Source organism: Bacillus rossius, chromosome 17 (assembly GCF_032445375.1).
Source record: "Bacillus rossius redtenbacheri isolate Brsri chromosome 17, Brsri_v3, whole genome shotgun sequence".
In the NCBI taxonomy this organism is placed as follows: Eukaryota; Metazoa; Arthropoda; class Insecta; order Phasmatodea; family Bacillidae; genus Bacillus; species Bacillus rossius.
Genome location: NC_086344.1, coordinates 27,423,872 through 27,451,219, shown reverse-complemented (window position 1 = coordinate 27,451,219; position 27,348 = coordinate 27,423,872). Strand labels below are relative to the sequence as shown.

General features: G+C 38.0%; 2 protein-coding genes across 4 annotated transcripts in view; both read left to right on the top strand.

Moving 5' to 3' along the window:
* LOC134540886 (glycerol-3-phosphate acyltransferase 1, mitochondrial) overlaps positions 1–9,612 on the top strand; it is a 134,967-nt gene extending 125,355 nt beyond the window's left edge. For 2 of the 3 annotated variants that reach the window (XM_063383914.1, XM_063383915.1), the window contains exons 13-15: positions 1,545–1,655; positions 4,150–4,342; positions 7,089–9,612. In XM_063383914.1, the coding sequence (XP_063239984.1) occupies positions 1,545–1,655; positions 4,150–4,342; positions 7,089–7,279 (495 nt within the window). In that variant the 3' untranslated portion in view covers positions 7,280–9,612. The remainder of the gene's footprint in view (positions 1–1,544; positions 1,656–4,149; positions 4,343–7,088) is intronic. The other variant, XM_063383916.1, reaches the window with a different exon arrangement.
* Positions 9,613–13,160: 3,548 nt separating this feature from the next.
* Positions 13,161–24,230, top strand: LOC134540964 (uncharacterized). Its single transcript, XM_063384056.1, has 4 exons — positions 13,161–13,202; positions 16,778–16,913; positions 19,385–19,576; positions 22,327–24,230. The coding sequence occupies exons 1-4, from the start codon at positions 13,161–13,163 to the stop codon at positions 22,515–22,517; spliced, it is 561 nt and encodes a 186-aa protein (XP_063240126.1). The 3' UTR covers positions 22,518–24,230.
* The last annotated feature ends 3,118 nt before the right edge of the window (positions 24,231–27,348 follow it).

Genomic DNA, 27,348 nt, shown 5'->3' with positions numbered 1-27,348 from the left:
TGCAGGGCTGGTGCAAGGTAAATTAGCGCCCTAGGCGAAAAACCTTAATTCCCTCCCCCCCCTCATCAATCTCCCCAAAAATTTTTTTTCCTTGCCTCAAAATACATCACGTAAGCCTAAGATTTTGTCAACAATCAAATGTAAGCAGGCTTGTGTTTTTTTTTTACTTTTTTACTTATTACAAATCATAAGCAGGTCACCGTGGACTTTAAATAATTACTTATATCAATATAAACCTTCCAAACTGTTACAAAAATCCATTTTCATCTAGTTTCAATAATCGTTAAACATATTATATCAGTTGTTATGTGTCGTGCTGTGCCGCCCCCAGCTACTTGGCGCCCTAGGCGGTTGCCTAGTGCGCCTATATGGACGCGCCGGCCCTGATCATTTGGAAAAAATAAATACCATTAAAAAAATTGGTTTACATAAGAATTTTCTTTTCAATTTTGATAAATATAGGGAAAAAGCAGTGAGACTTTATAGACAATTTCATAGCTTGTTGTACATACAAGCTTTTGATTGGTACCGATACGGTCTCGCTAGCTCTATCGAGAAAATTAATGTTACATTTAAAACCTGCACATACACTTCATGCTTTTTCCTTCTTTTTTTTTAAATTGCTTTTAATGCATGTTTTTGTTCTGCATGAGACACGACTGTAAATGGGTTGTAGATATTGTGGCTACATACTATAATTTAAATCATTTTGGCATGTTTTTCCTGATATTTAAAAACATCGGTTAAAACATCGATGTATCGGTTTTCAGAACGATGTTTTTTGACATCGATGCTTTTTCGTTTGAACATCGATGTTCGTGATATCGATGTTTTTAAGAGCGATTTTGCATCCCTAGTCCTATCTCAAACGACATAAAGATAAAGAAAGCTGGACTCCCGCGCTGCCGCTGTGTTGATGTGGAGTGTTGTCGGAGAAGAAGAGGGGAAGTGGGTCAAGGATTCTAACACTCCTTTGTCTGGTTGGCTGGCTAGCTGGCAGGAGGGAGGTTAAGCCACGCCTCTGCCTCTCTCCCCCCCTCCTGATGAAGCGCTGCCTCTCCCCCCTGCGGACTCGGTGCCTCTCTCTCCCTCCTGCCGCATCGCTGCCTCCCCCACCTTCCTCATTCGAACAAAGACGCACAACTTGAAAAGAAAAATCTATTTTTTCCTCCAAATTCGCGTATAGGCCCCCTCCCCTTTTTTGGAGTCAAAATTTGGGGAAAAAAGGGGGGCCTTTACGCGAGTAAATACGGTAAGTCATGCAACAAAAAACATAATTTATGAATATTTAAAAAAAAAAGTTTATATAAATTCAAACTATTAAGACTGTAGGTCAAGGAATGATAATATATGAGCGGAAAAAAAAAAAGGTTTAAAAACAAGTTTACTTTATTACAAAAAAATGTTGTTAGAAACTTGCCATCCGAACCTGATTTTTTGGTATCGGAGAATGTTTTGATGATCTGTACTCAAGTTTGATTGGGACCAAGACGTACGCTGCCCACTCGGGCAGCAGACCGACCGCCGTGCATTGTGCCCGACAGGAGTATCTCACGGAGCAGGAGCAGTGGAGCCAGAGGTACGCGAGGAACCTCGAGGAGGAGTGCTGCAGCTCCGACGAGTCGGAGGCCGGCTTCAAGATGCCGGAGTACAACGTGAGTTCACTCGTCTCCATCCGTTGTTTGTTTCTTATGTGCGGCATCTCTCGGCTCGTCTTAATGTGGTGGCATTTGATGTGAAAGTAAATTCTTGTGAACGGGACCGAAGTCGCGTGGAATGGAAACGTGCAACCACGGTGCTGCCATCTGTGGCGGATGGCAGGAACCAAAGTTCTCAAAGCCAAAGGGAAACTTAACATTATTAACTGGACGGTCTCCGGGTAAAAGGTAACAAGTCAAGAATTCACTTTTTGCAGGAGAAACAAAAAACTCTTAGTTAAAAATTGAATTTAAATACTTAAATTTTTCTTGCATTATTATTTTATTTACCAACATATTTACCAACATAGTTGCCAATGATTAAAAATGCATTACATATTCTAAGTATACTTAAGAGTTTAAGTGACTTGTTCTCTAAAAATCACCAAAATGTGACTTGTTACCTTTTACCCGGAGACCGTCCAACTGTTTAATGGATTTTTAACAAGATGGGCAGTGTTTAATTAAACTCCTTGTTGTGCAAAGTGAAGGTTTAGTATATATTTTTTCCAAGTCATTTTCACTTTAATCGGAGCCATTTCATTATATAGTTTAAAATTTAGGTATGCCAATCAAATGATCCAATTGTCGGCGTAGCTGCTCCGGCAACGAATTCTAGTGGCTGGTGTCGAAACCACGTGTGGTTCATGTCAATAAATGTATTTGAAAACACTATTTTCGAGTTTTTATCACGATCAGCATTATTATAAAGAATTCTACATTTCATTTTGTGTCTAAGTTTTGTATTATAAGTTTTTTTGCTTCATGAGAACACATGAATTTGCTCGTTACCGAGGTTAGTTGTTGCACATCGCTGGTTTTCATTTAGGCTTAGCGCCGTTTTGACGTCAAGGTCTTCAGTCAAGTGGTTTAGTCCCACTAATTCAGACCCTGCTCGTCTGGACATCCAGACACCTGCCATGTTGATTTTTTTCTCATCATTACTATTAGTTAAGGGCTAATTATGTAATTCTAATACTATATCTCTCTTGTATTCGTTGTTCTGTCACAAATATTTCCAATTGATATCTCCTTAGTTTTGTACAATCGGTGTAAAAAAGTCATGCAAGTGTTTGCAATATTGATATCACTTGCGCAAATTTTTACAACAATATCATCATGCTTAGTAAATATCTCTTTAAATTAATTGTAACAGAACATCAAATGCAAGACAGGTATAGCATTAAATTTACAGAAATAGCCATTTACAAATAATGATGATAAAATTTAAAAAAAATAAAACTTAACATGGTGTTCAAACTCCAATATGTATAGGATTTTAAAATATAAAAAAAAGCACATTTTTCTGAAAAATCAATAAGTTTTTAACTTTACTCACAAATAATTTTTTTTTTATTAAATTATATCTTATCATAAATAAGAACTTGGTCTACGTATACAGTAGTATTAAAACTGAAAATAAACTCTTAAGAAAAGTTGCGTTTATGGGGGGCAGGGGAAATGAATTTTTATACTTCTACCTTTTCTAAAACTTGAATGACCTGTATTTTAAGGCAGAATGGTTTAATCCGGATCAGCAGGACTCCAATGTGGGTTGTAACACTTGGCCGTGCAAATCGGTGATATTGGGCATGGGATGAGCCACTTATGTCAAAGCAGTACAATTTCTTGGACATGCATCATTGAAGTTTTGCGCTGTTGTCACGGGAAAAAATTAAAGAATTCAAATTAAGAATTAAATACGAAAACATAAACCCGCAGAGAACAAGCCTAAAAATCGGCTGATGTCAAACAGATGAACCCAACGATGAAAGAAAACGGATATCATGGACAACACGGCGACGAAGAACACAGTCGGACAGCACAATAATTCCGTGAACGAACACAATGAGCTAACAAAGACGAGACTGTTCCAACAAGAGTAAATGCAGGTAGACCACAGAACCTGGACAACGCATCAAAAATACAAACACAACGATGAAGATGAACCGATGTTATGGACAGCACAGCGACGAAAGCACAGAATAAACACAGTAGGTTGTTCTGTAAATTCTTTTTATTTATCGGAATGAGATTACAAATGACGTAAGCCAGGACATACACGACGGTAGTAGACAGTAAACAACTGCATACACTTGCTGCAATACCATTAGTTTCCATAGTCTCTTCTCGCAGCCCATGACAATAACAAAAATACAAAGGATACCACGGCACACGGGACAACAATGCACGATAAAAAAAAATACATATGAGCACGGAAGGGGGGGGGGGGGGGGGGGTAATTGTGCAAAAAAAATGGAGTGTCGCTGTGTCACGGACACACGCTATTTTATATTTTAACACCATTCCTACGACGACAGCAGTTGCAACATTTCGGGAACCGGCCTCTTCCCGTCGTCAGGCACGGACGGACTGATCCGGTGCAGAACTGCGGTGGCGTGTGTCCTGGGAATCGCACGGTTCGCTCGGAGGACGCGTGTGGGGCCGGCAGGTGGTGATGGACGGCGAGGCGGCCGCCCACCTGGAGTTCCTGCACCGCGTGCTGCGGCCGCTGGTGGACGCCTACGTGGTGGCGGGCCTGGCGCTGGGGCGGCTGGTGGGCCGCGAGCTGGCCGAGCGCGACCTGCTGCTCGACGTGCTGGCCGAGATGAAGACCCAGCTCGACGCGGGATTCATCTCCTGCGGTTCGCTCCTCCACCTCCCGCCTCGCCTGTGCCGATCATATTTACCGTGTTTTATCATATAATCGTCACACGCGCGTAATCGTCGCAACCATATTTTTGGCCGTCAAAATTGGGGGGGGGGGGGGGGGGGGGGGGATAAAATATTGCATAAAAGTCGCATGATGTTTTTGGTCCCGCTAGTAGATGCCGAGCGCTTTATGTAGGTAACTTTTCCGTATAAAACGATGTATTTTAAAGTAGAAATCTAATATTTATTTGGTCGTTACCACTTACTTAATAAATTAACGGAAAAATACGAAGTTGTTTGACGTGTAAATTTTCTTATAAAGACGTCTTTAAACGTTATTTCCTTTATCCGATCGTCTGCGTCGCCGCGGTGTAGGTGAAATCTAAAATTTAATTTCGGTCATTACCACTTATTTATTTAATTAACGGAAATACATACCACTTATAAAAATGTATCCAGCGCATCATTCATGTTTGGTTATGTTGCTTCCCGTATAGAGCGCGCGCACGTAGTCGAATTTCGATATCTCGCCGAGTGCATACAACGCGCGCTCTCTGTCAGGTGCCAAGTTAACTACATTTGATAGCCCGCATTCTTTCATGGCAAGTGTGTACTACGACACGTTAGTTCACGTCAGATTCAGTGGCTTGCGTTCGCGTTAGAGTTTTAAAGTTGAAGAAAGGTTTTTGTTGAAGGAATTATTAATGTAGATTGTTTGGCGTGCTCTTGTATACTCCACCTTTTTTTAAATAAACGTACTTTCCATGAACGGGTTTTGTTTTTATGAATAACTTTACCTAACAAAAATTTTTTTTCCGGACAATCTTCGCACCCCTACTTTTCAAACTTGATTTTAGAATAAAATTGCGACGATTATATGAGAAAACATGGTAGTTATCTGATGTGAAGCGAATATTAAGTTGAATGTTTAAAATATTCACCAAGTCGGATAAAATTGCGAAATTTGTTCTCGGCAAAGCTTTATTACAGTTATTTATAAAATACAGGATTGTAGTAAAAAAAAAATTGTTGGTTAGTTGTAATGTTTGAACTGATTAAATGCTTCCCTTACCAGGTGTGTGTGTGTGTGTGTGCGTGTATTTATGTATGTACGTAAGTACGTATGTTTGTACGTATGTATGAAATAAAAAGAGTTAACCCCGACACCATGGATGTTATTTATGGTCCCAAACACAGTGTTGAAACCAGCTTTTAAGATATTATACTTTAAGGGGAAAAAAACAATTTCAGAATGACAATGGAGCTGGATGGCTGTACAATAGACAGCAACCAGAAGAATTGAAGGCAGCTGGCATAGGGGAACTGACAAAAGATGGAATAAATGCATAAATAGGATAAAGATTATGTAATATAATTTTTTTTTTAAAGTATTTATCACTTTAAAATTTTTAGATGTATAACATCTTACTTAGCTCTCTGTAGATTTGGTAGTTTGCTTGATTGGAACAAAAACATGTAACAACCACAGTGTTGCCATCTGTGGTGGATGGCACGAACCAAAGTTCACAAATCTAAAGGAAATCTTTGTAATATTAACTGTTAATGAATTTTTAACAGGATGGACAGTATTTTAATAAAATTCCTACTTGAAAATCAGATCCAAAATCAGAGGTTTAGTATTTTTTCCAAGTCTTTTTACTTTTATCGGAGCTGTTTCATTATATATTTTAAAATTTCTGTCTGCAAATTAAATGATTTCATAGTCAACGTAACTGCTGCATCAGCGAATTCAAGTGGCAAGAGTGGAAACTACAGGTGATGCACATCTATAAATGTATGTGTAAACAATTTGCATATATTTATCACGCTCGGCATTATTTTAAAGATCTCTGTGCTAAATTTCTTGTCCAAGTTTCGTAGTATGGGTAATGTGTAACGTGAAAACACATGAATTTGCTTGCTACCGAGGTTAGATATTGTTGGAAAATACTGAATGACTTGCACACAATTTTTTTTTTTTTTTTAACTTATTTAATGATTTACTGTTGTCTAGCAGATTTTGGTTTAATTTCATACAGTTAGAGGATTGATTCCAAGGTTCTATAAAAGACAGTAGTGTCTCAATTAACGGAGTTAACGTGGACCTTTTGCAGCTTCGAATGAGTAAAATTTCGGTCAACGCAGATATAAAAAAATTTGACATGGTTTTCAGTTGGCTGAGCTTATATCATTTCTCAGGGTGATGTTTTTTTCCGTCTTTTCTTCAGTTTAAAATGATTTCATGGTCACTCCATGATTTGCCCATCCGGTAAACGGCTTTTTGACAACAGTTGGATCATCGTGTAGGTCCTTTTCGACGGTCTTTTGACGGTAATGAATGGTGCTTCCAGGTTGGCTCAAGATGACAGTTAATTGTGACCAGGGGCGCAACAACTGAATTTCCAGGGGGGGGGGGGGGGGCAATATACATTTTTATAAAGAATCATCTATCCCCCCTATTAAAGCGGGGGGTCCTCCCCCGGGAAGATTTGTATTTCAAGGTGGAAAAATGGTGCTGTTTAAGCAGTTTTATTATCTGAAAATTGATTACACAACACTTTTTTTGCCCCCGTTTGCCCCCACTTCAAAGTTTCAGAGGGGGTGGGGGTAAAATACCCTTGGCCCCCCCCCCGTCCCCTGTTGTTGCGCCCCTGATCGAGACGCTACCTTCTTCTTGACATTTTGGAACACGCCGCCCGGCGGGTCGGGAGAGCTGACGGCCTGGTTCGGAATGCGCAGGGGAGAGCATGTGCGTGGACCCGGTGAGGAACGCGCTGAAGCTGTTCGAGTGCTGGGGCGTGCTGCAGTGCCACTCGCACGGCGGCGTCAAGCTCTACTACCTCCACCGCGACTACGACAGCGACGAGCGCGTGGCGCAGGTGTTCCGCAAGCTGGGCCGGTTCAAGCACGCCGCCCGGCGCGCGCTGTGACACGCCCCCCCCCCCCCCCCCCCACCATCCCTTCCCCTTCCCCCTCGCCCCGGCACGGCGTCCGAGACCCGCAGTGCGTCAAGCAAAACTGGCCCAGTGGCGTGCTTCATTAGTCTGGAGAAGTATAAACCGGAATACGCCATTTGATCGACGAGTACAAATTTTATTGTCGTTTCGTTCCCTCGATTTGGCTTTGTTAAAAGCGGAGTTCGTGCGTAATTTAGTGGTAATTTTCTGAATTTTTATATGACTGGCTGCTGCATTTAGTATTGAATTTAATTTCAGAATGACAACTACAATATGAAAAATGTTATACGGCCTACGAAAATTTCTTCACGTACGTTCTATTCCTTGGTCAAAACCAGTATAGAATTTTTTTTGGTTTCTGCATGTCCCCTCTCCAAAATTATGTGTTTTGATTATTGAGATATTTTCAGTTTTGTGTTGGTTTTTAAATTAAACGTACAGAACTGAAAACTGCTCAGCAGTACGATTAAAAAAGGTTTTTCAAGTTTTATTAATTAGTTTGACTTAATTATTTAGAATTCCTAAGGGCATATTTTCGGTTTTTGCTATGCCATGTGTAGCAAATTGCAGTATCTTCGCCACAACTTGTAATTTTTATTTTACTATTACGTATGATAAGCACATGCACGATATTGCCAATTTCTCGAGGAATGGTTTGGACATCAATAATTTAATCTGGTTAAACTAGGCCTTCATACCTTGGCTGAAAGACGGTAGTGTAACTGCTGCTATAGCAGCTGCTGAAACGTTGTGTGGGTCCTGTGCTTTTAACTGCTACGAGTCTGCTAGTGTCCGAGACTATGACAGTGAAAAATATTTATCTGCGAGACTAGATGCGGCAGTAACCAGTAAACCTTCATGGAGGCGGCAAGTTGGTCGTCTGCTCAAACATGATTGCCCGCAGAAACAGTTGGCTGCGTTTTGCCTGCCGGGAAGAATGGCAGAGAGGCAAACATCGGTACGCCTTCGCTTGTGGAACGTGAACTTTATGTGGAAACAGAGTAGAAAATCTAGAGATACTGGTTGGATTGTTTTCCACACAGTGTAATGTTAAAGGTAATAATTATCATGTATTTTTATAAGCTGAAGACATTTAGATTTTAAGTAAGAACTTGTTGTGGCATTGCTCATTTTATTCCTGTTCCTTGTACTGTACTTGTGTGCTATTCAAAACTCAAGACAAACATGTTCATAAAGCATTGAAGCCCTGAAGAAATAACAGGAAAAAGGTTAATGGTTAAGAAATTTAATCTTGTTCTGAAAGTTGGCCATTGTATTTCTCATAAATTTTTAAAACTTTATTTTTCAAGCTTTGTATTTGTGTCTTGGAATATTCATGTCAATTAAATTTTTAAATACAGTTTGCCATCTGAGAGTGAATACAATGCTGGCAAGCGAAATGTCATGTGTGATTTGTTGTCCATTGTACGTGTTAAGAGATGTTGCAGAATATACTTGATTCTAAGATGCAACTTTTTTTAATATCCACGTGCACACTCATCATACAAGGAAAGCATATACCGTAGTTTCTGGCTTCTGTATAATGTGATGCTACTTTCATATCATCCCATGAAATGGTAGTACATATAATACTTTATGAATTATACTTGAATTAAATGAATTCTCACTTTTAAAGTGTATACATATACATACACATACACATGTTAAGTTTTGAAGGTTTTTTTTTTTTACTCACAAGGGAGTGAAGAACATGCTCAAAGGTTGTAATAAGAGCTGGGCGGGATAGGAAATTTGGGTTTGGGAAAATTTTGGACGGGGAAATAAAATTTCCCACTGTAAACGGGATGGGATCAGTAATTACTCGGGGTTACAAATTAAAACAAATATGCATACTATTTCAAAGAGAAAATGTCTTTTTTTTTTTTTTTTATGTAAGCTAGTAATTATACATTGAAATAGGCAGGTAATTTATGAGATCTGCAAAATAAGACTAAATTACCCTTTTTTTTTTTTTACCTTTATGTTAACTGTAAAATTAAAACAAAAAAGTCCAAGTGGCTTTATAGTGATGAAATTAGCTCATGTTTACAAAAGATTTCCACTCAATTCTGGCACTTTTAATTACTTTTACGTTTGTTTATGTTGCTTAAAAAGCAACATCTATAGAGTCCTAGAAAATGCAAATAAGGTGGTACTACTGTCTGAACATGATGATAGATCTACATATCATAACCATAGATTTAAAACATCTTTCAACGACCATGTTCATTTCTTGTCCCGAGTTTTCATTGATGTATTACATGGTCATAGCCAATTTTGTCAAAAATCCCCCCCCCCCCCCCCCCCCCCCTCCTTAACCCAACCCAAAAAAATGTACATACATAATAAGAAACAAACAATTAACTGTTTATTACATGTTTAATAGTTTAATGTGTCTAAAATTCATATTTTTAACTCTGTTGAATACATTCCATTACAGTACTGAAATAATTTTGATTAATTGTTATGGGTTTCAAATTCTGAATAAATTGCTGGTTTGCGAATGTGCCAGCAAATATTTTTTATGCCGCCTTCAGGATTTCAAATTTTTCTGAAAATAGTTTAACAAGTTTTCGCACATGGCCATGTATATTACCGGGATACAATTGGGAAACACGATAAAAGTAATTTCCCGTCTGAAGACTTGGAAAAGACATGTCCCCGGTTTTTTTCCGGAAGAAACTGAGATCGTCCGCCCAGCTCTTCTAATACACTTTCACAAACCTGTCTGTGTTGGGGCATTGTGAATACTATTCTGAATATTAACAAGACAGGTGTTGTAAAAAGATTGGCAGCTATACTGTTGGGAGTGCCATGGCAGCTCATTGAATTTTGAAGTTTTTACTTCTTCAGGCACTGTAAAATTAATTTTAGTTTGCAATGTAAATTTAACAGGATGAAGTCCAATGTGCATGCACATTTCTCCAGTCGTGTTGAAACGTGCAATATGCGAGGTAGCTTGCAGTTTATTTTCAAACAAATGTTCAGTGAACATAGAAACTTAAAAATATTTGCTCATGTACAGTGAAACTCTTAAAAGACGTCTTCAAAAAATTTCTTGGGTTGGGAAAACTTCTTAATGTTAAAAGATACACGTGACAAAAGATAACTTTTTTTATGATACGAACCAATAAAACAATTTTTTCAATAAGCAACTAAATTTTTTTGTTCCATACATGTATGTTAGAAAATACAAATTTGAGTTTGCTTGAAAAAGTTTCTTAAAGTTAACATGTTGAACACACATTATAATTTTGCAATTAATCCCCCTTTTTTTGTTGATATTGTCTTACTATTAAATTAATGCAACAAAACCAAAATATATTTCATATTAACTTAAAAGTAAATTCACAACGAAAACCATGACATTTGGCTGAATGACAAGAATGTCTTAAAGGAGTTTTACTTTATATTTTTAATTTTGAACAGCTGCAACTACTAATATCAATATATTCTTTGTCTTCAAACTAGCAAATCTTATGCCTACAATTAGGTTATCTTCAAGTTTACTTATAATTTATTAGGTGAGAAAATTGTGTTGGATAAACATGGTGTCAATAATATTTACTTTTTTTTTTTTAATTCTCTTTAAAATTTAAATTGATGAATGCTGCACTCTATTTACCTTTTGATGTAAATTTTATGTTTAAGTTAATATGTAAACTAAATGTTGCAGTCACACATTTTGTGTTATCTCTGGCTCTTGATTTATATAGCAAATTAATGAATGCCAGTGTTCTGTATTTGTTATCTTTTGTTGTCAGCAAAGAAATATTACTTCCAACTTGTATACATAATTCCATCGGTATTTTTTTTTTTTACTTTAATAAATTTGTAAAAGTTTTCATTGCAAAACATTTGTTTCCCTTGAAAATATGGAATTGTTAAATTTTTGTTCATAAGTTTTGCTACAGCAACTAGAATTGAAACCTATTTTGCAAAATTGAATGATTATAACTTTTTTTTTTTCAGTACATGTTAGTGATGTGCTTAAAATTACCTCCTTCGAAAACATTGTAAACTGAAACAGCGAATGTTATTTTATTTTCACTGTAGTTTTAAAATGTTCTGTAATAAAATCCTTGCTTAACTATCCCAACTCATGCACATGTTGACTAAAGTTGGATGTCGTCGTAGGTGCAGTTGTAAATTAAGCATTGGATAAATACTGTCTCCTAACTTCTCATATATTTTACTTTAGTGATTACCAAAATAAAATAGTAAAATGGCAAAACTTCTGCCACACTATAATTTTATCTTCCCATGTTAACACAAAAACTAATGTATCAAATTTGTGAGGCTATCTTGCAGTATGTTACTGAATTTTTCTTGAATGTTGTATATATATTATTTTTTTCAATAATTTATCGAAAGTCCTACTTGTAGACACTGTTCACTGCAGATTACGGTATTAATTGCTCCAAAGATCTCTGAAGTATTTTCTGACCTAGGTTTTATTTTTCTGTTTAGTGCTGTTACGGTTGGTAGCGTCCAGTGATTATTATTGATCTATAACAGGCACAATATCAGTTTAATTTTAAAAAAGAAGTGAAAACTAAATTTTTTTTCCAGAGAAAAAAAGAAATGTTTGTAGCATGTAGATAAGATTTGTTGACAAAAGATATACATGTTTTGATATGTTTTTGTTAACAATAAAATTGTACATAAAACAGTTATTGTATTCTTGATATTAAAAAAAAAGTTGTTTCTTTTATCAAGTCATTATTATTCCCCTGGATTCCTGGTCAGCAAGATATGTTATTGAAAGAAACCAAAAGAGCTAAAAGCAAGTTTTGTTGCTAATTGTCGTCACTCACAAAGTGCTCGTGAATCAGGGACCCCGTGTCCTCGTGAGTTGGAGACTGCCTTAAATTTCTGGATACTTCGAGTTCAGTCGATGGTGTTCAAAGATGACCTGGCCTCTTTGAGAAAGAATAAGCGAACCTCACCACAGATACGGAAGCTTCATCCTTTCCTCGACTCTGATGGGTTTCTTAGGGTGGGTGGCAGGCTTGACCAGTCGAAGCTCCCGTTTCAACACAAACACCCGGCCTTGCTTCCTAAATCAAACCCCTTGACGAGCAGGATTATACAACACTATCACAACGTCAATCAACATCCCGGGATACAAGCACTTCAAAGTATTCTTAGAGAGAAATTTTGGATTCTCTCAGATAAGCAGGCAATCACCAGCTGTGTTCACCGCTGCTTGAAGTGTTTCAAGGCACAGCCACCCACTTTTACACCCCTCATGGGAAGTCTCCCGGCCATGAGAGTCCAGCAAGTGAAACCATTTTCGAAGGCCGGCGTGGATTACGCTGGCCCCTTTTTCATAAAACTGGCTCGTGTGCGCAAAGTCACTCTGTTGAAGGCCTATCTGTGTATATTTGTATGTTGTACCACTAAGGCGGTTCATGTGGAGTTGGCGTCTGACCTGTCGACTGAGGTGTTCCTTGCTGCATACAAACGTTTCATCGCCCGCAGAGGGAGATCCTCTGACCTCTATAGCGATTGCGGGACGAACTTTGTTGGAGCCCACAACCAGCTGACAGAACTGCAACGCATGTTGTCATCCTCATCGCATCAGCAGACCATAGTGGATTGTTTGGCTCCCTTTGGAGTGAGGTGGCACTTCAACCCTCCAGCCGCTCCTCATTTCGGAGGCTTGTGGGAGGCTGCAGTTAAGGCGTTCAAGTCACATTTAAATCGGGTCATTGGTGAACAGATTCTCAGCTTTGAGGAGCTCTACACGGTCGTGGTCCAAGTGGAGGCCATACTGAATTCTAGGCCACTCTGTCCATTAAGTTCCGATCCCAATGATCTGCGTGCTCTCACCCCAGGACACTTCTTGACCATGGAGCCGCTGGTGTCGCATCCTGAACCCGAATTGGAACAGGTACAACTTAACAGACTGCAGCGTTGGCAACTAGTATCGCGGTTGCATCAAGACTTTTGGCACCGGTGGCACCGCGAATATCTGCACACACTGCAGCAGCGTTCGAAGTGGCAAGATCAAACGATAGCTATCACACCAAACCAATTGGTGTTGATAAAGGAAGATAGAGTACCTCCCCTGCAATGGAAGTTGGGACGCGTCCTGCATCTTCATCCTGGATCTGATGGTGTGCCTAGGGTCGCTACAGTGCGTACCACCTCTGGGAGTCTAAAACGCCCTGTAGTGAAGTTGTGCCCATTGCCTCTTGAGTAGTGTTGAAATGGGTCATTTCAAGGTGGGCGGAATGTTTGGAGTGTGTATAGTGTACATAGGTATTTAAGTATTTTTGCTGACGTTACATGTGCAACAAATTTGAGACTGAACATTCGAACATTTGAATTCCCGCGCTGCACAAGTAGCAGCGCCACCCCTTCACAGTTGGCCACCATGGTTCCAGATTTGGCAACGCTGCCAAGGTTGGCAGCGCGTCGGACTTCCGTCAGGAAGTCAGTTCATCGTGTGTTTTCGTGATGGTAAGTGTGGCTATCGGGCCCGCTCACCATTGTTTTTCGTCTCGTAACGCAATCCGTTGCAATCGTTGTTTGTACAGTCAATTATTTCGCGTGATGCGAACAGGGGGCCAAAATCTGTTCAATTCGGTTATAGCGAGGACACGGTTATAGCGAGGATCAAACCCGGAACCGTGACACCTCGCTATAACGGGACTCTAGTGTACTTAGGCCGGTATTCCCAAGAAGTTTGGGTAAGCTAGCAAATAAGCACTGCCTTTTGGGACACAACAGTAACAAAACTCGTGGGCTGTATTCCAGAATTTGTCCAAACCGAATCTCAGTAAGGGAACAGAAAAGCAACTGTTTTAATAAGCAGTTCCCAACACGAGGCTAGAAACTGGTTCCAACGCATTCTAGCGGACGATGGCAACCATTGATACACTTGTTACGACAAAAATCCTGGCACCGTGCACGAATGAAATGGTGGTGTTACAATATTCTCGAGTACTTGTTTTATGTTGCGATTATTTCTTGTTATGACCATTGAAGTGTACAAAATGTATTTCGGAATAGTTTTGCGACCATGAATTTTCATTTGGCACACCAATATGTTTGGAACATGTCCCGAAATTTACGAAATTGAATATACAGAGTTTTATTGCATAATCATTGCACATTTTTTTTACTAAAATAAAGTTTTAAATGTAGGGGCGTGACGTTTATGTGAAGAAACTTATTTTTTGGGTAAAGTTAAAAACAAAACCTTTTCATGGAAAGTATGTTTATTTAAAAATTAGAGTATATGTAAGAAAGCCAATCAATTTAAATTAATACCGTATTTACTCGCGTAAAGGCCCCGCCCGCGTATAAGCCCCCCTCCTTGTTATGTAAACATTTTTGAGAAAAAATTTAAAAACGTGTTTTTCTGGGTTTATCTGAGGGCAGGGCAGCTTGGCATGCATCAAACAACAAGCCATGTATTGTGAGCGGCGGGAGGTGATTTTGTAAGTGGCAGTGATACAGAGACTGGTATTATAGTTTGTCCGCTCTCAGTAGGACCGTGGTGAGGCATGCCAGACGTAAGCAGTTAGTCCTATCTAGGGATGCAAACGATACATCGATGTTTTCAAAACATTGATGTATCGTTCATGAAACATCGATGTTAGCATCAATGTTTTGAAGAGCGATACATCGCCGATGCATCGATGAAAAAGTCCAAAAACATCGACATCGTTCATCATTAAAATTACCCTAGTTTTTACTAATATTTTGGCTATCATTTCATGAATATTTATTGAATATATAAAAAAAACATTACGATACGATATTTAGTTTTTAAGATACAATTTTTTTAACTGTCTATACTTACTATAAAAACCTACATTTTTAAGTAGGTATCAAAAATGTTGTAAATACTGAACTATTTGGTTGATTTCAGTATCAATTTTTTTTACAGTACTTTAAAATGTGTAAAATCATTTGCAGGGCTGGTGCAAGGTAAATTAGCGCCCTAGGCGAAAAACCTTAATTCCCTCCCCCCCCTCATCAATCTCCCCAAAAATTTTTTTTCCTTGCCTCAAAATACATCACGTAAGCCTAAGATTTTGTCAACAATCAAATGTAAGCAGGCTTGTGTTTTTTTTTTACTTTTTTACTTATTACAAATCATAAGCAGGTCACCGTGGACTTTAAATAATTACTTATATCAATATAAACCTTCCAAACTGTTACAAAAATCCATTTTCATCTAGTTTCAATAATCGTTAAACATATTATATCAGTTGTTATGTGTCGTGCTGTGCCGCCCCCAGCTACTTGGCGCCCTAGGCGGTTGCCTAGTGCGCCTATATGGACGCGCCGGCCCTGATCATTTGGAAAAAATAAATACCATTAAAAAAATTGGTTTACATAAGAATTTTCTTTTCAATTTTGATAAATATAGGGAAAAAGCAGTGAGACTTTATAGACAATTTCATAGCTTGTTGTACATACAAGCTTTTGATTGGTACCGATACGGTCTCGCTAGCTCTATCGAGAAAATTAATGTTACATTTAAAACCTGCACATACACTTCATGCTTTTTCCTTCTTTTTTTTTAAATTGCTTTTAATGCATGTTTTTGTTCTGCATGAGACACGACTGTAAATGGGTTGTAGATATTGTGGCTACATACTATAATTTAAATCATTTTGGCATGTTTTTCCTGATATTTAAAAACATCGGTTAAAACATCGATGTATCGGTTTTCAGAACGATGTTTTTTGACATCGATGCTTTTTCGTTTGAACATCGATGTTCGTGATATCGATGTTTTTAAGAGCGATTTTGCATCCCTAGTCCTATCTCAAACGACATAAAGATAAAGAAAGCTGGACTCCCGCGCTGCCGCTGTGTTGATGTGGAGTGTTGTCGGAGAAGAAGAGGGGAAGTGGGTCAAGGATTCTAACACTCCTTTGTCTGGTTGGCTGGCTAGCTGGCAGGAGGGAGGTTAAGCCACGCCTCTGCCTCTCTCCCCCCCTCCTGATGAAGCGCTGCCTCTCCCCCCTGCGGACTCGGTGCCTCTCTCTCCCTCCTGCCGCATCGCTGCCTCCCCCACCTTCCTCATTCGAACAAAGACGCACAACTTGAAAAGAAAAATCTATTTTTTCCTCCAAATTCGCGTATAGGCCCCCTCCCCTTTTTTGGAGTCAAAATTTGGGGAAAAAAGGGGGGCCTTTACGCGAGTAAATACGGTAAGTCATGCAACAAAAAACATAATTTATGAATATTTAAAAAAAAAAGTTTATATAAATTCAAACTATTAAGACTGTAGGTCAAGGAATGATAATATATGAGCGGAAAAAAAAAAAGGTTTAAAAACAAGTTTACTTTATTACAAAAAAATGTTGTTAGAAACTTGCCATCCGAACCTGATTTTTTGGTATCGGAGAATGTTTTGATGATCTGTACTCAAGTTTGATTGGGACCAAGACGTACGCTGCCCACTCGGGCAGCAGACCGACCGCCGTGCATTGTGCCCGACAGGAGTATCTCACGGAGCAGGAGCAGTGGAGCCAGAGGTACGCGAGGAACCTCGAGGAGGAGTGCTGCAGCTCCGACGAGTCGGAGGCCGGCTTCAAGATGCCGGAGTACAACGTGAGTTCACTCGTCTCCATCCGTTGTTTGTTTCTTATGTGCGGCATCTCTCGGCTCGTCTTAATGTGGTGGCATTTGATGTGAAAGTAAATTCTTGTGAACGGGACCGAAGTCGCGTGGAATGGAAACGTGCAACCACGGTGCTGCCATCTGTGGCGGATGGCAGGAACCAAAGTTCTCAAAGCCAAAGGGAAACTTAACATTATTAACTGGACGGTCTCCGGGTAAAAGGTAACAAGTCAAGAATTCACTTTTTGCAGGAGAAACAAAAAACTCTTAGTTAAAAATTGAATTTAAATACTTAAATTTTTCTTGCATTATTATTTTATTTACCAACATATTTACCAACATAGTTGCCAATGATTAAAAATGCATTACATATTCTAAGTATACTTAAGAGTTTAAGTGACTTGTTCTCTAAAAATCACCAAAATGTGACTTGTTACCTTTTACCCGGAGACCGTCCAACTGTTTAATGGATTTTTAACAAGATGGGCAGTGTTTAATTAAACTCCTTGTTGTGCAAAGTGAAGGTTTAGTATATATTTTTTCCAAGTCATTTTCACTTTAATCGGAGCCATTTCATTATATAGTTTAAAATTTAGGTATGCCAATCAAATGATCCAATTGTCGGCGTAGCTGCTCCGGCAACGAATTCTAGTGGCTGGTGTCGAAACCACGTGTGGTTCATGTCAATAAATGTATTTGAAAACACTATTTTCGAGTTTTTATCACGATCAGCATTATTATAAAGAATTCTACATTTCATTTTGTGTCTAAGTTTTGTATTATAAGTTTTTTTGCTTCATGAGAACACATGAATTTGCTCGTTACCGAGGTTAGTTGTTGCACATCGCTGGTTTTCATTTAGGCTTAGCGCCGTTTTGACGTCAAGGTCTTCAGTCAAGTGGTTTAGTCCCACTAATTCAGACCCTGCTCGTCTGGACATCCAGACACCTGCCATGTTGATTTTTTTCTCATCATTACTATTAGTTAAGGGCTAATTATGTAATTCTAATACTATATCTCTCTTGTATTCGTTGTTCTGTCACAAATATTTCCAATTGATATCTCCTTAGTTTTGTACAATCGGTGTAAAAAAGTCATGCAAGTGTTTGCAATATTGATATCACTTGCGCAAATTTTTACAACAATATCATCATGCTTAGTAAATATCTCTTTAAATTAATTGTAACAGAACATCAAATGCAAGACAGGTATAGCATTAAATTTACAGAAATAGCCATTTACAAATAATGATGATAAAATTTAAAAAAAATAAAACTTAACATGGTGTTCAAACTCCAATATGTATAGGATTTTAAAATATAAAAAAAAGCACATTTTTCTGAAAAATCAATAAGTTTTTAACTTTACTCACAAATAATTTTTTTTTTTATTAAATTATATCTTATCATAAATAAGAACTTGGTCTACGTATACAGTAGTATTAAAACTGAAAATAAACTCTTAAGAAAAGTTGCGTTTATGGGGGGCAGGGGAAATGAATTTTTATACTTCTACCTTTTCTAAAACTTGAATGACCTGTATTTTAAGGCAGAATGGTTTAATCCGGATCAGCAGGACTCCAATGTGGGTTGTAACACTTGGCCGTGCAAATCGGTGATATTGGGCATGGGATGAGCCACTTATGTCAAAGCAGTACAATTTCTTGGACATGCATCATTGAAGTTTTGCGCTGTTGTCACGGGAAAAAATTAAAGAATTCAAATTAAGAATTAAATACGAAAACATAAACCCGCAGAGAACAAGCCTAAAAATCGGCTGATGTCAAACAGATGAACCCAACGATGAAAGAAAACGGATATCATGGACAACACGGCGACGAAGAACACAGTCGGACAGCACAATAATTCCGTGAACGAACACAATGAGCTAACAAAGACGAGACTGTTCCAACAAGAGTAAATGCAGGTAGACCACAGAACCTGGACAACGCATCAAAAATACAAACACAACGATGAAGATGAACCGATGTTATGGACAGCACAGCGACGAAAGCACAGAATAAACACAGTAGGTTGTTCTGTAAATTCTTTTTATTTATCGGAATGAGATTACAAATGACGTAAGCCAGGACATACACGACGGTAGTAGACAGTAAACAACTGCATACACTTGCTGCAATACCATTAGTTTCCATAGTCTCTTCTCGCAGCCCATGACAATAACAAAAATACAAAGGATACCACGGCACACGGGACAACAATGCACGATAAAAAAAAATACATATGAGCACGGAAGGGGGGGGGGGGGGGGGGGGTAATTGTGCAAAAAAAATGGAGTGTCGCTGTGTCACGGACACACGCTATTTTATATTTTAACACCATTCCTACGACGACAGCAGTTGCAACATTTCGGGAACCGGCCTCTTCCCGTCGTCAGGCACGGACGGACTGATCCGGTGCAGAACTGCGGTGGCGTGTGTCCTGGGAATCGCACGGTTCGCTCGGAGGACGCGTGTGGGGCCGGCAGTGGTGATGGACGGCGAGGCGGCCGCCCACCTGGAGTTCCTGCACCGCGTGCTGCGGCCGCTGGTGGACGCCTACGTGGTGGCGGGCCTGGCGCTGGGGCGGCTGGTGGGCCGCGAGCTGGCCGAGCGCGACCTGCTGCTCGACGTGCTGGCCGAGATGAAGACCCAGCTCGACGCGGGATTCATCTCCTGCGGTTCGCTCCTCCACCTCCCGCCTCGCCTGTGCCGATCATATTTACCGTGTTTTATCATATAATCGTCACACGCGCGTAATCGTCGCAACCATATTTTTGGCCGTCAAAATTGGGGGGGGGGGGGGGGGGGGGGGGATAAAATATTGCATAAAAGTCGCATGATGTTTTTGGTCCCGCTAGTAGATGCCGAGCGCTTTATGTAGGTAACTTTTCCGTATAAAACGATGTATTTTAAAGTAGAAATCTAATATTTATTTGGTCGTTACCACTTACTTAATAAATTAACGGAAAAATACGAAGTTGTTTGACGTGTAAATTTTCTTATAAAGACGTCTTTAAACGTTATTTCCTTTATCCGATCGTCTGCGTCGCCGCGGTGTAGGTGAAATCTAAAATTTAATTTCGGTCATTACCACTTATTTATTTCATTAACGGAAATACATACCACTTATAAAAATGTATCCAGCGCATCATTCATGTTTGGTTATGTTGCTTCCCGTATAGAGCGCGCGCACGTAGTCGAATTTCGATATCTCGCCGAGTGCATACAACGCGCGCTCTCTGTCAGGTGCCAAGTTAACTACATTTGATAGCCCGCATTCTTTCATGGCAAGTGTGTACTACGACACGTTAGTTCACGTCAGATTCAGTGGCTTGCGTTCGCGTTAGAGTTTTAAAGTTGAAGAAAGGTTTTTGTTGAAGGAATTATTAATGTAGATTGTTTGGCGTGCTCTTGTATACTCCACCTTTTTTTAAATAAACGTACTTTCCATGAACGGGTTTTGTTTTTATGAATAACTTTACCTAACAAAAATTTTTTTTCCGGACAATCTTCGCACCCCTACTTTTCAAACTTGATTTTAGAATAAAATTGCGACGATTATATGAGAAAACATGGTAGTTATCTGATGTGAAGCGAATATTAAGTTGAATGTTTAAAATATTCACCAAGTCGGATAAAATTGCGAAATTTGTTCTCGGCAAAGCTTTATTACAGTTATTTATAAAATACAGGATTGTAGTAAAAAAAAAATTGTTGGTTAGTTGTAATGTTTGAACTGATTAAATGCTTCCCTTACCAGGTGTGTGTGTGTGTGTGTGTGCGTGTATTTATGTATGTACGTAAGTACGTATGTTTGTACGTATGTATGAAATAAAAAGAGTTAACCCCGACACCATGGATGTTATTTATGGTCCCAAACACAGTGTTGAAACCAGCTTTTAAGATATTATACTTTAAGGGGAAAAAAACAATTTCAGAATGACAATGGAGCTGGATGGCTGTACAATAGACAGCAACCAGAAGAATTGAAGGCAGCTGGCATAGGGGAACTGACAAAAGATGGAATAAATGCATAAATAGGATAAAGATTATGTAATATAATTTTTTTTTTAAAGTATTTATCACTTTAAAATTTTTAGATGTATAACATCTTACTTAGCTCTCTGTAGATTTGGTAGTTTGCTTGATTGGAACAAAAACATGTAACAACCACAGTGTTGCCATCTGTGGTGGATGGCACGAACCAAAGTTCACAAATCTAAAGGAAATCTTTGTAATATTAACTGTTAATGAATTTTTAACAGGATGGACAGTATTTTAATAAAATTCCTACTTGAAAATCAGATCCAAAATCAGAGGTTTAGTATTTTTTCCAAGTCTTTTTACTTTTATCGGAGCTGTTTCATTATATATTTTAAAATTTCTGTCTGCAAATTAAATGATTTCATAGTCAACGTAACTGCTGCATCAGCGAATTCAAGTGGCAAGAGTGGAAACTACAGGTGATGCACATCTATAAATGTATGTGTAAACAATTTGCATATATTTATCACGCTCGGCATTATTTTAAAGATCTCTGTGCTAAATTTCTTGTCCAAGTTTCGTAGTATGGGTAATGTGTAACGTGAAAACACATGAATTTGCTTGCTACCGAGGTTAGATATTGTTGGAAAATACTGAATGACTTGCACACAATTTTTTTTTTTTTTTTTAACTTATTTAATGATTTACTGTTGTCTAGCAGATTTTGGTTTAATTTCATACAGTTAGAGGATTGATTCCAAGGTTCTATAAAAGACAGTAGTGTCTCAATTAACGGAGTTAACGTGGACCTTTTGCAGCTTCGAATGAGTAAAATTTCGGTCAACGCAGATATAAAAAAATTTGACATGGTTTTCAGTTGGCTGAGCTTATATCATTTCTCAGGGTGATGTTTTTTTCCGTCTTTTCTTCAGTTTAAAATGATTTCATGGTCACTCCATGATTTGCCCATCCGGTAAACGGCTTTTTGACAACAGTTGGATCATCGTGTAGGTCCTTTTCGACGGTCTTTTGACGGTAATGAATGGTGCTTCCAGGTTGGCTCAAGATGACAGTTAATTGTGACCAGGGGCGCAACAACTGAATTTCCAGGGGGGGGGGGGGGGGCAATATACATTTTTATAAAGAATCATCTATCCCCCCTATTAAAGCGGGGGGTCCTCCCCCGGGAAGATTTGTATTTCAAGGTGGAAAAATGGTGCTGTTTAAGCAGTTTTATTATCTGAAAATTGATTACACAACACTTTTTTTGCCCCCGTTTGCCCCCACTTCAAAGTTTCAGAGGGGGTGGGGGTAAAATACCCTTGGCCCCCCCCCCCGTCCCCTGTTGTTGCGCCCCTGATCGAGACGCTACCTTCTTCTTGACATTTTGGAACACGCCGCCCGGCGGGTCGGGAGAGCTGACGGCCTGGTTCGGAATGCGCAGGGGAGAGCATGTGCGTGGACCCGGTGAGGAACGCGCTGAAGCTGTTCGAGTGCTGGGGCGTGCTGCAGTGCCACTCGCACGGCGGCATCAAGCTCTACTACCTCCACCGCGACTACGACAGCGACGAGCGCGTGGCGCAGGTGTTCCGCAAGCTGGGCCGGTTCAAGCACGCCGCCCGGCGCGCGCTGTGACACGCCCCCCCCCCCCCCACCATCCCTTCCCCTTCCCCCTCGCCCCGGCACGGCGTCCGAGACCCGCAGTGCGTCAAGCAAAACTGGCCCAGTGGCGTGCTTCATTAGTCTGGAGAAGTATAAACCGGAATACGCCATTTGATCGACGAGTACAAATTTTATTGTCGTTTCGTTCCCTCGATTTGGCTTTGTTAAAAGCGGAGTTCGTGCGTAATTTAGTGGTAATTTTCTGAATTTTTATATGACTGGCTGCTGCATTTAGTATTGAATTTAATTTCAGAATGACAACTACAATATGAAAAATGTTATACGGCCTACGAAAATTTCTTCACGTACGTTCTATTCCTTGGTCAAAACCAGTATAGAATTTTTTTTGGTTTCTGCATGTCCCCTCTCCAAAATTATGTGTTTTGATTATTGAGATATTTTCAGTTTTGTGTTGGTTTTTAAATTAAACGTACAGAACTGAAAACTGCTCAGCAGTACGATTAAAAAAGGTTTTTCAAGTTTTATTAATTAGTTTGACTTAATTATTTAGAATTCCTAAGGGCATATTTTCGGTTTTTGCTATGCCATGTGTAGCAAATTGCAGTATCTTCGCCACAACTTGTAATTTTTATTTTACTATTACGTATGATAAGCACATGCACGATATTGCCAATTTCTCGAGGAATGGTTTGGACATCAATAATTTAATCTGGTTAAACTAGGCCTTCATACCTTGGCTGAAAGACGGTAGTGTAACTGCTGCTATAGCAGCTGCTGAAACGTTGTGTGGGTCCTGTGCTTTTAACTGCTACGAGTCTGCTAGTGTCCGAGACTATGACAGTGAAAAATATTTATCTGCGAGACTAGATGCGGCAGTAACCAGTAAACCTTCATGGAGGCGGCAAGTTGGTCGTCTGCTCAAACATGATTGCCCGCAGAAACAGTTGGCTGCGTTTTGCCTGCCGGGAAGAATGGCAGAGAGGCAAACATCGGTACGCCTTCGCTTGTGGAACGTGAACTTTATGTGGAAACAGAGTAGAAAATCTAGAGATACTGGTTGGATTGTTTTCCACACAGTGTAATGTTAAAGGTAATAATTATCATGTATTTTTATAAGCTGAAGACATTTAGATTTTAAGTAAGAACTTGTTGTGGCATTGCTCATTTTATTCCTGTTCCTTGTACTGTACTTGTGTGCTATTCAAAACTCAAGACAAACATGTTCATAAAGCATTGAAGCCCTGAAGAAATAACAGGAAAAAGGTTAATGGTTAAGAAATTTAATCTTGTTCTGAAAGTTGGCCATTGTATTTCTCATAAATTTTTAAAACTTTATTTTTCAAGCTTTGTATTTGTGTCTTGGAATATTCATGTCAATTAAATTTTTAAATACAGTTTGCCATCTGAGAGTGAATACAATGCTGGCAAGCGAAATGTCATGTGTGATTTGTTGTCCATTGTACGTGTTAAGAGATGTTGCAGAATATACTTGATTCTAAGATGCAACTTTTTTTAATATCCACGTGCACACTCATCATACAAGGAAAGCATATACCGTAGTTTCTGGCTTCTGTATAATGTGATGCTACTTTCATATCATCCCATGAAATGGTAGTACATATAATACTTTATGAATTATACTTGAATTAAATGAATTCTCACTTTTAAAGTGTATACATATACATACACATACACATGTTAAGTTTTGAAGGTTTTTTTTTTTTACTCACAAGGGAGTGAAGAACATGCTCAAAGGTTGTAATAAGAGCTGGGCGGGATAGGAAATTTGGGTTTGGGAAAATTTTGGACGGGGAAATAAAATTTCCCACTGTAAACGGGATGGGATCAGTAATTACTCGGGGTTACAAATTAAAACAAATATGCATACTATTTCAAAGAGAAAATGTCTTTTTTTTTTTTATGTAAGCTAGTAATTATACATTGAAATAGGCAGGTAATTTATGAGATCTGCAAAATAAGACTAAATTACCCTTTTTTTTTTTTTACCTTTATGTTAACTGTAAAATTAAAACAAAAAAGTCCAAGTGGCTTTATAGTGATGAAATTAGCTCATGTTTACAAAAGATTTCCACTCAATTCTGGCACTTTTAATTACTTTTACGTTTGTTTATGTTGCTTAAAAAGCAACATCTATAGAGTCCTAGAAAATGCAAATAAGGTGGTACTACTGTCTGAACATGATGATAGATCTACATATCATAACCATAGATTTAAAACATCTTTCAACGACCATGTTCATTTCTTGTCCCGAGTTTTCATTGATGTATTACATGGTCATAGCCAATTTTGTCAAAAATCCCCCCCCCCCCCCCCTCCTTAACCCAACCCAAAAAAATGTACATACATAATAAGAAACAAACAATTAACTGTTTATTACATGTTTAATAGTTTAATGTGTCTAAAATTCATATTTTTAACTCTGTTGAATACATTCCATTACAGTACTGAAATAATTTTGATTAATTGTTATGGGTTTCAAATTCTGAATAAATTGCTGGTTTGCGAATGTGCCAGCAAATATTTTTTATGCCGCCTTCAGGATTTCAAATTTTTCTGAAAATAGTTTAACAAGTTTTCGCACATGGCCATGTATATTACCGGGATACAATTGGGAAACACGATAAAAGTAATTTCCCGTCTGAAGACTTGGAAAAGACATGTCCCCGGTTTTTTTCCGGAAGAAACTGAGATCGTCCGCCCAGCTCTTCTAATACACTTTCACAAACCTGTCTGTGTTGGGGCATTGTGAATACTATTCTGAATATTAACAAGACAGGTGTTGTAAAAAGATTGGCAGCTATACTGTTGGGAGTGCCATGGCAGCTCATTGAATTTTGAAGTTTTTACTTCTTCAGGCACTGTAAAATTAATTTTAGTTTGCAATGTAAATTTAACAGGATGAAGTCCAATGTGCATGCACATTTCTCCAGTCGTGTTGAAACGTGCAATATGCGAGGTAGCTTGCAGTTTATTTTCAAACAAATGTTCAGTGAACATAGAAACTTAAAAATATTTGCTCATGTACAGTGAAACTCTTAAAAGACGTCTTCAAAAAATTTCTTGGGTTGGGAAAACTTCTTAATGTTAAAAGATACACGTGACAAAAGATAACTTTTTTTATGATACGAACCAATAAAACAATTTTTTCAATAAGCAACTAAATTTTTTTGTTCCATACATGTATGTTAGAAAATACAAATTTGAGTTTGCTTGAAAAAGTTTCTTAAAGTTTACATGTTGAACACACATTATAATTTTGCAATTAATCCCCCTTTTTTTGTTGATATTGTCTTACTATTAAATTAATGCAACAAAACCAAAATATATTTCATATTAACTTAAAAGTAAATTCACAACGAAAACCATGACATTTGGCTGAATGACAAGAATGTCTTAAAGGAGTTTTACTTTATATTTTTAATTTTGAACAGCTGCAACTACTAATATCAATATATTCTTTGTCTTCAAACTAGCAAATCTTATGCCTACAATTAGGTTATCTTCAAGTTTACTTATAATTTATTAGGTGAGAAAATTGTGTTGGATAAACATGGTGTCAATAATATTTACTTTTTTTTTTTTAATTCTCTTTAAAATTTAAATTGATGAATGCTGCACTCTATTTACCTTTTGATGTAAATTTTATGTTTAAGTTAATATGTAAACTAAATGTTGCAGTCACACATTTTGTGTTATCTCTGGCTCTTGATTTATATAGCAAATTAATGAATGCCAGTGTTCTGTATTTGTTATCTTTTGTTGTCAGCAAAGAAATATTACTTCCAACTTGTATACATAATTCCATCGGTATTTTTTTTTTTTACTTTAATAAATTTGTAAAAGTTTTCATTGCAAAACATTTGTTTCCCTTGAAAATATGGAATTGTTAAATTTTTGTTCATAAGTTTTGCTACAGCAACTAGAATTGAAACCTATTTTGCAAAATTGAATGATTATAACTTTTTTTTTTCAGTACATGTTAGTGATGTGCTTAAAATTACCTCCTTCGAAAACATTGTAAACTGAAACAGCGAATGTTATTTTATTTTCACTGTAGTTTTAAAATGTTCTGTAATAAAATCCTTGCTTAACTATCCCAACTCATGCACATGTTGACTAAAGTTGGATGTCGTCGTAGGTGCAGTGTAAATTAAGCATTGGATAAATACTGTCTCCTAACTTCTCATATATTTTACTTTAGTGATTACCAAAATAAAATAGTAAAATGGCAAAACTTCTGCCACACTATAATTTTATCTTCCCATGTTAACACAAAAACTAATGTATCAAATTTGTGAGGCTATCTTGCAGTATGTTACTGAATTTTTCTTGAATGTTGTATATATATTATTTTTTTCAATAATTTATCGAAAGTCCTACTTGTAGACACTGTTCACTGCAGATTACGGTATTAATTGCTCCAAAGATCTCTGAAGTATTTTCTGACCTAGGTTTTATTTTTCTGTTTAGTTCTGTTACGGTTGGTAGCGTCCAGTGATTATTATTGATCTATAACAGGCACAATATCAGTTTAATTTTAAAAAAGAAGTGAAAACTAAATTTTTTTTCCAGAGAAAAAAAGAAATGTTTGTAGCATGTAGATAAGATTTGTTGACAAAAGATATACATGTTTTGATATGTTTTTGTTAACAATAAAATTGTACATAAAACAGTTATTGTATTCTTGATATTAAAAAAAAAGTTGTTTCTTTTATCAAGTCATTATTATTCCCCTGGATTCCTGGTCAGCAAGATATGTTATTGAAAGAAACCAAAAGAGCTAAAAGCAAGATTAAATTTTTTAAATTTTTGTAAATACAGT

What these genes read in the sequence shown, in the direction of transcription:
- LOC134540964 (XM_063384056.1), top strand. Translation starts at nt 13,161, where the DNA reads ATGGAGCCGCTGGTGTCGCATCCTGAACCCGAATTGGAACAG. An exon ending in CTGAACCCGAATTGGAACAG is followed by an intron (nt 13,203 to 16,777) that starts GTACAACTTAAC and finishes TGTGCCCGACAG; the next exon opens with GAGTATCTCACGGAGCAGGA. An exon ending in TTCACTCGTCTCCATCCGTT is followed by an intron (nt 16,914 to 19,384) that starts GTTTGTTTCTTA and finishes TGGGGCCGGCAG; the next exon opens with TGGTGATGGACGGCGAGGCG.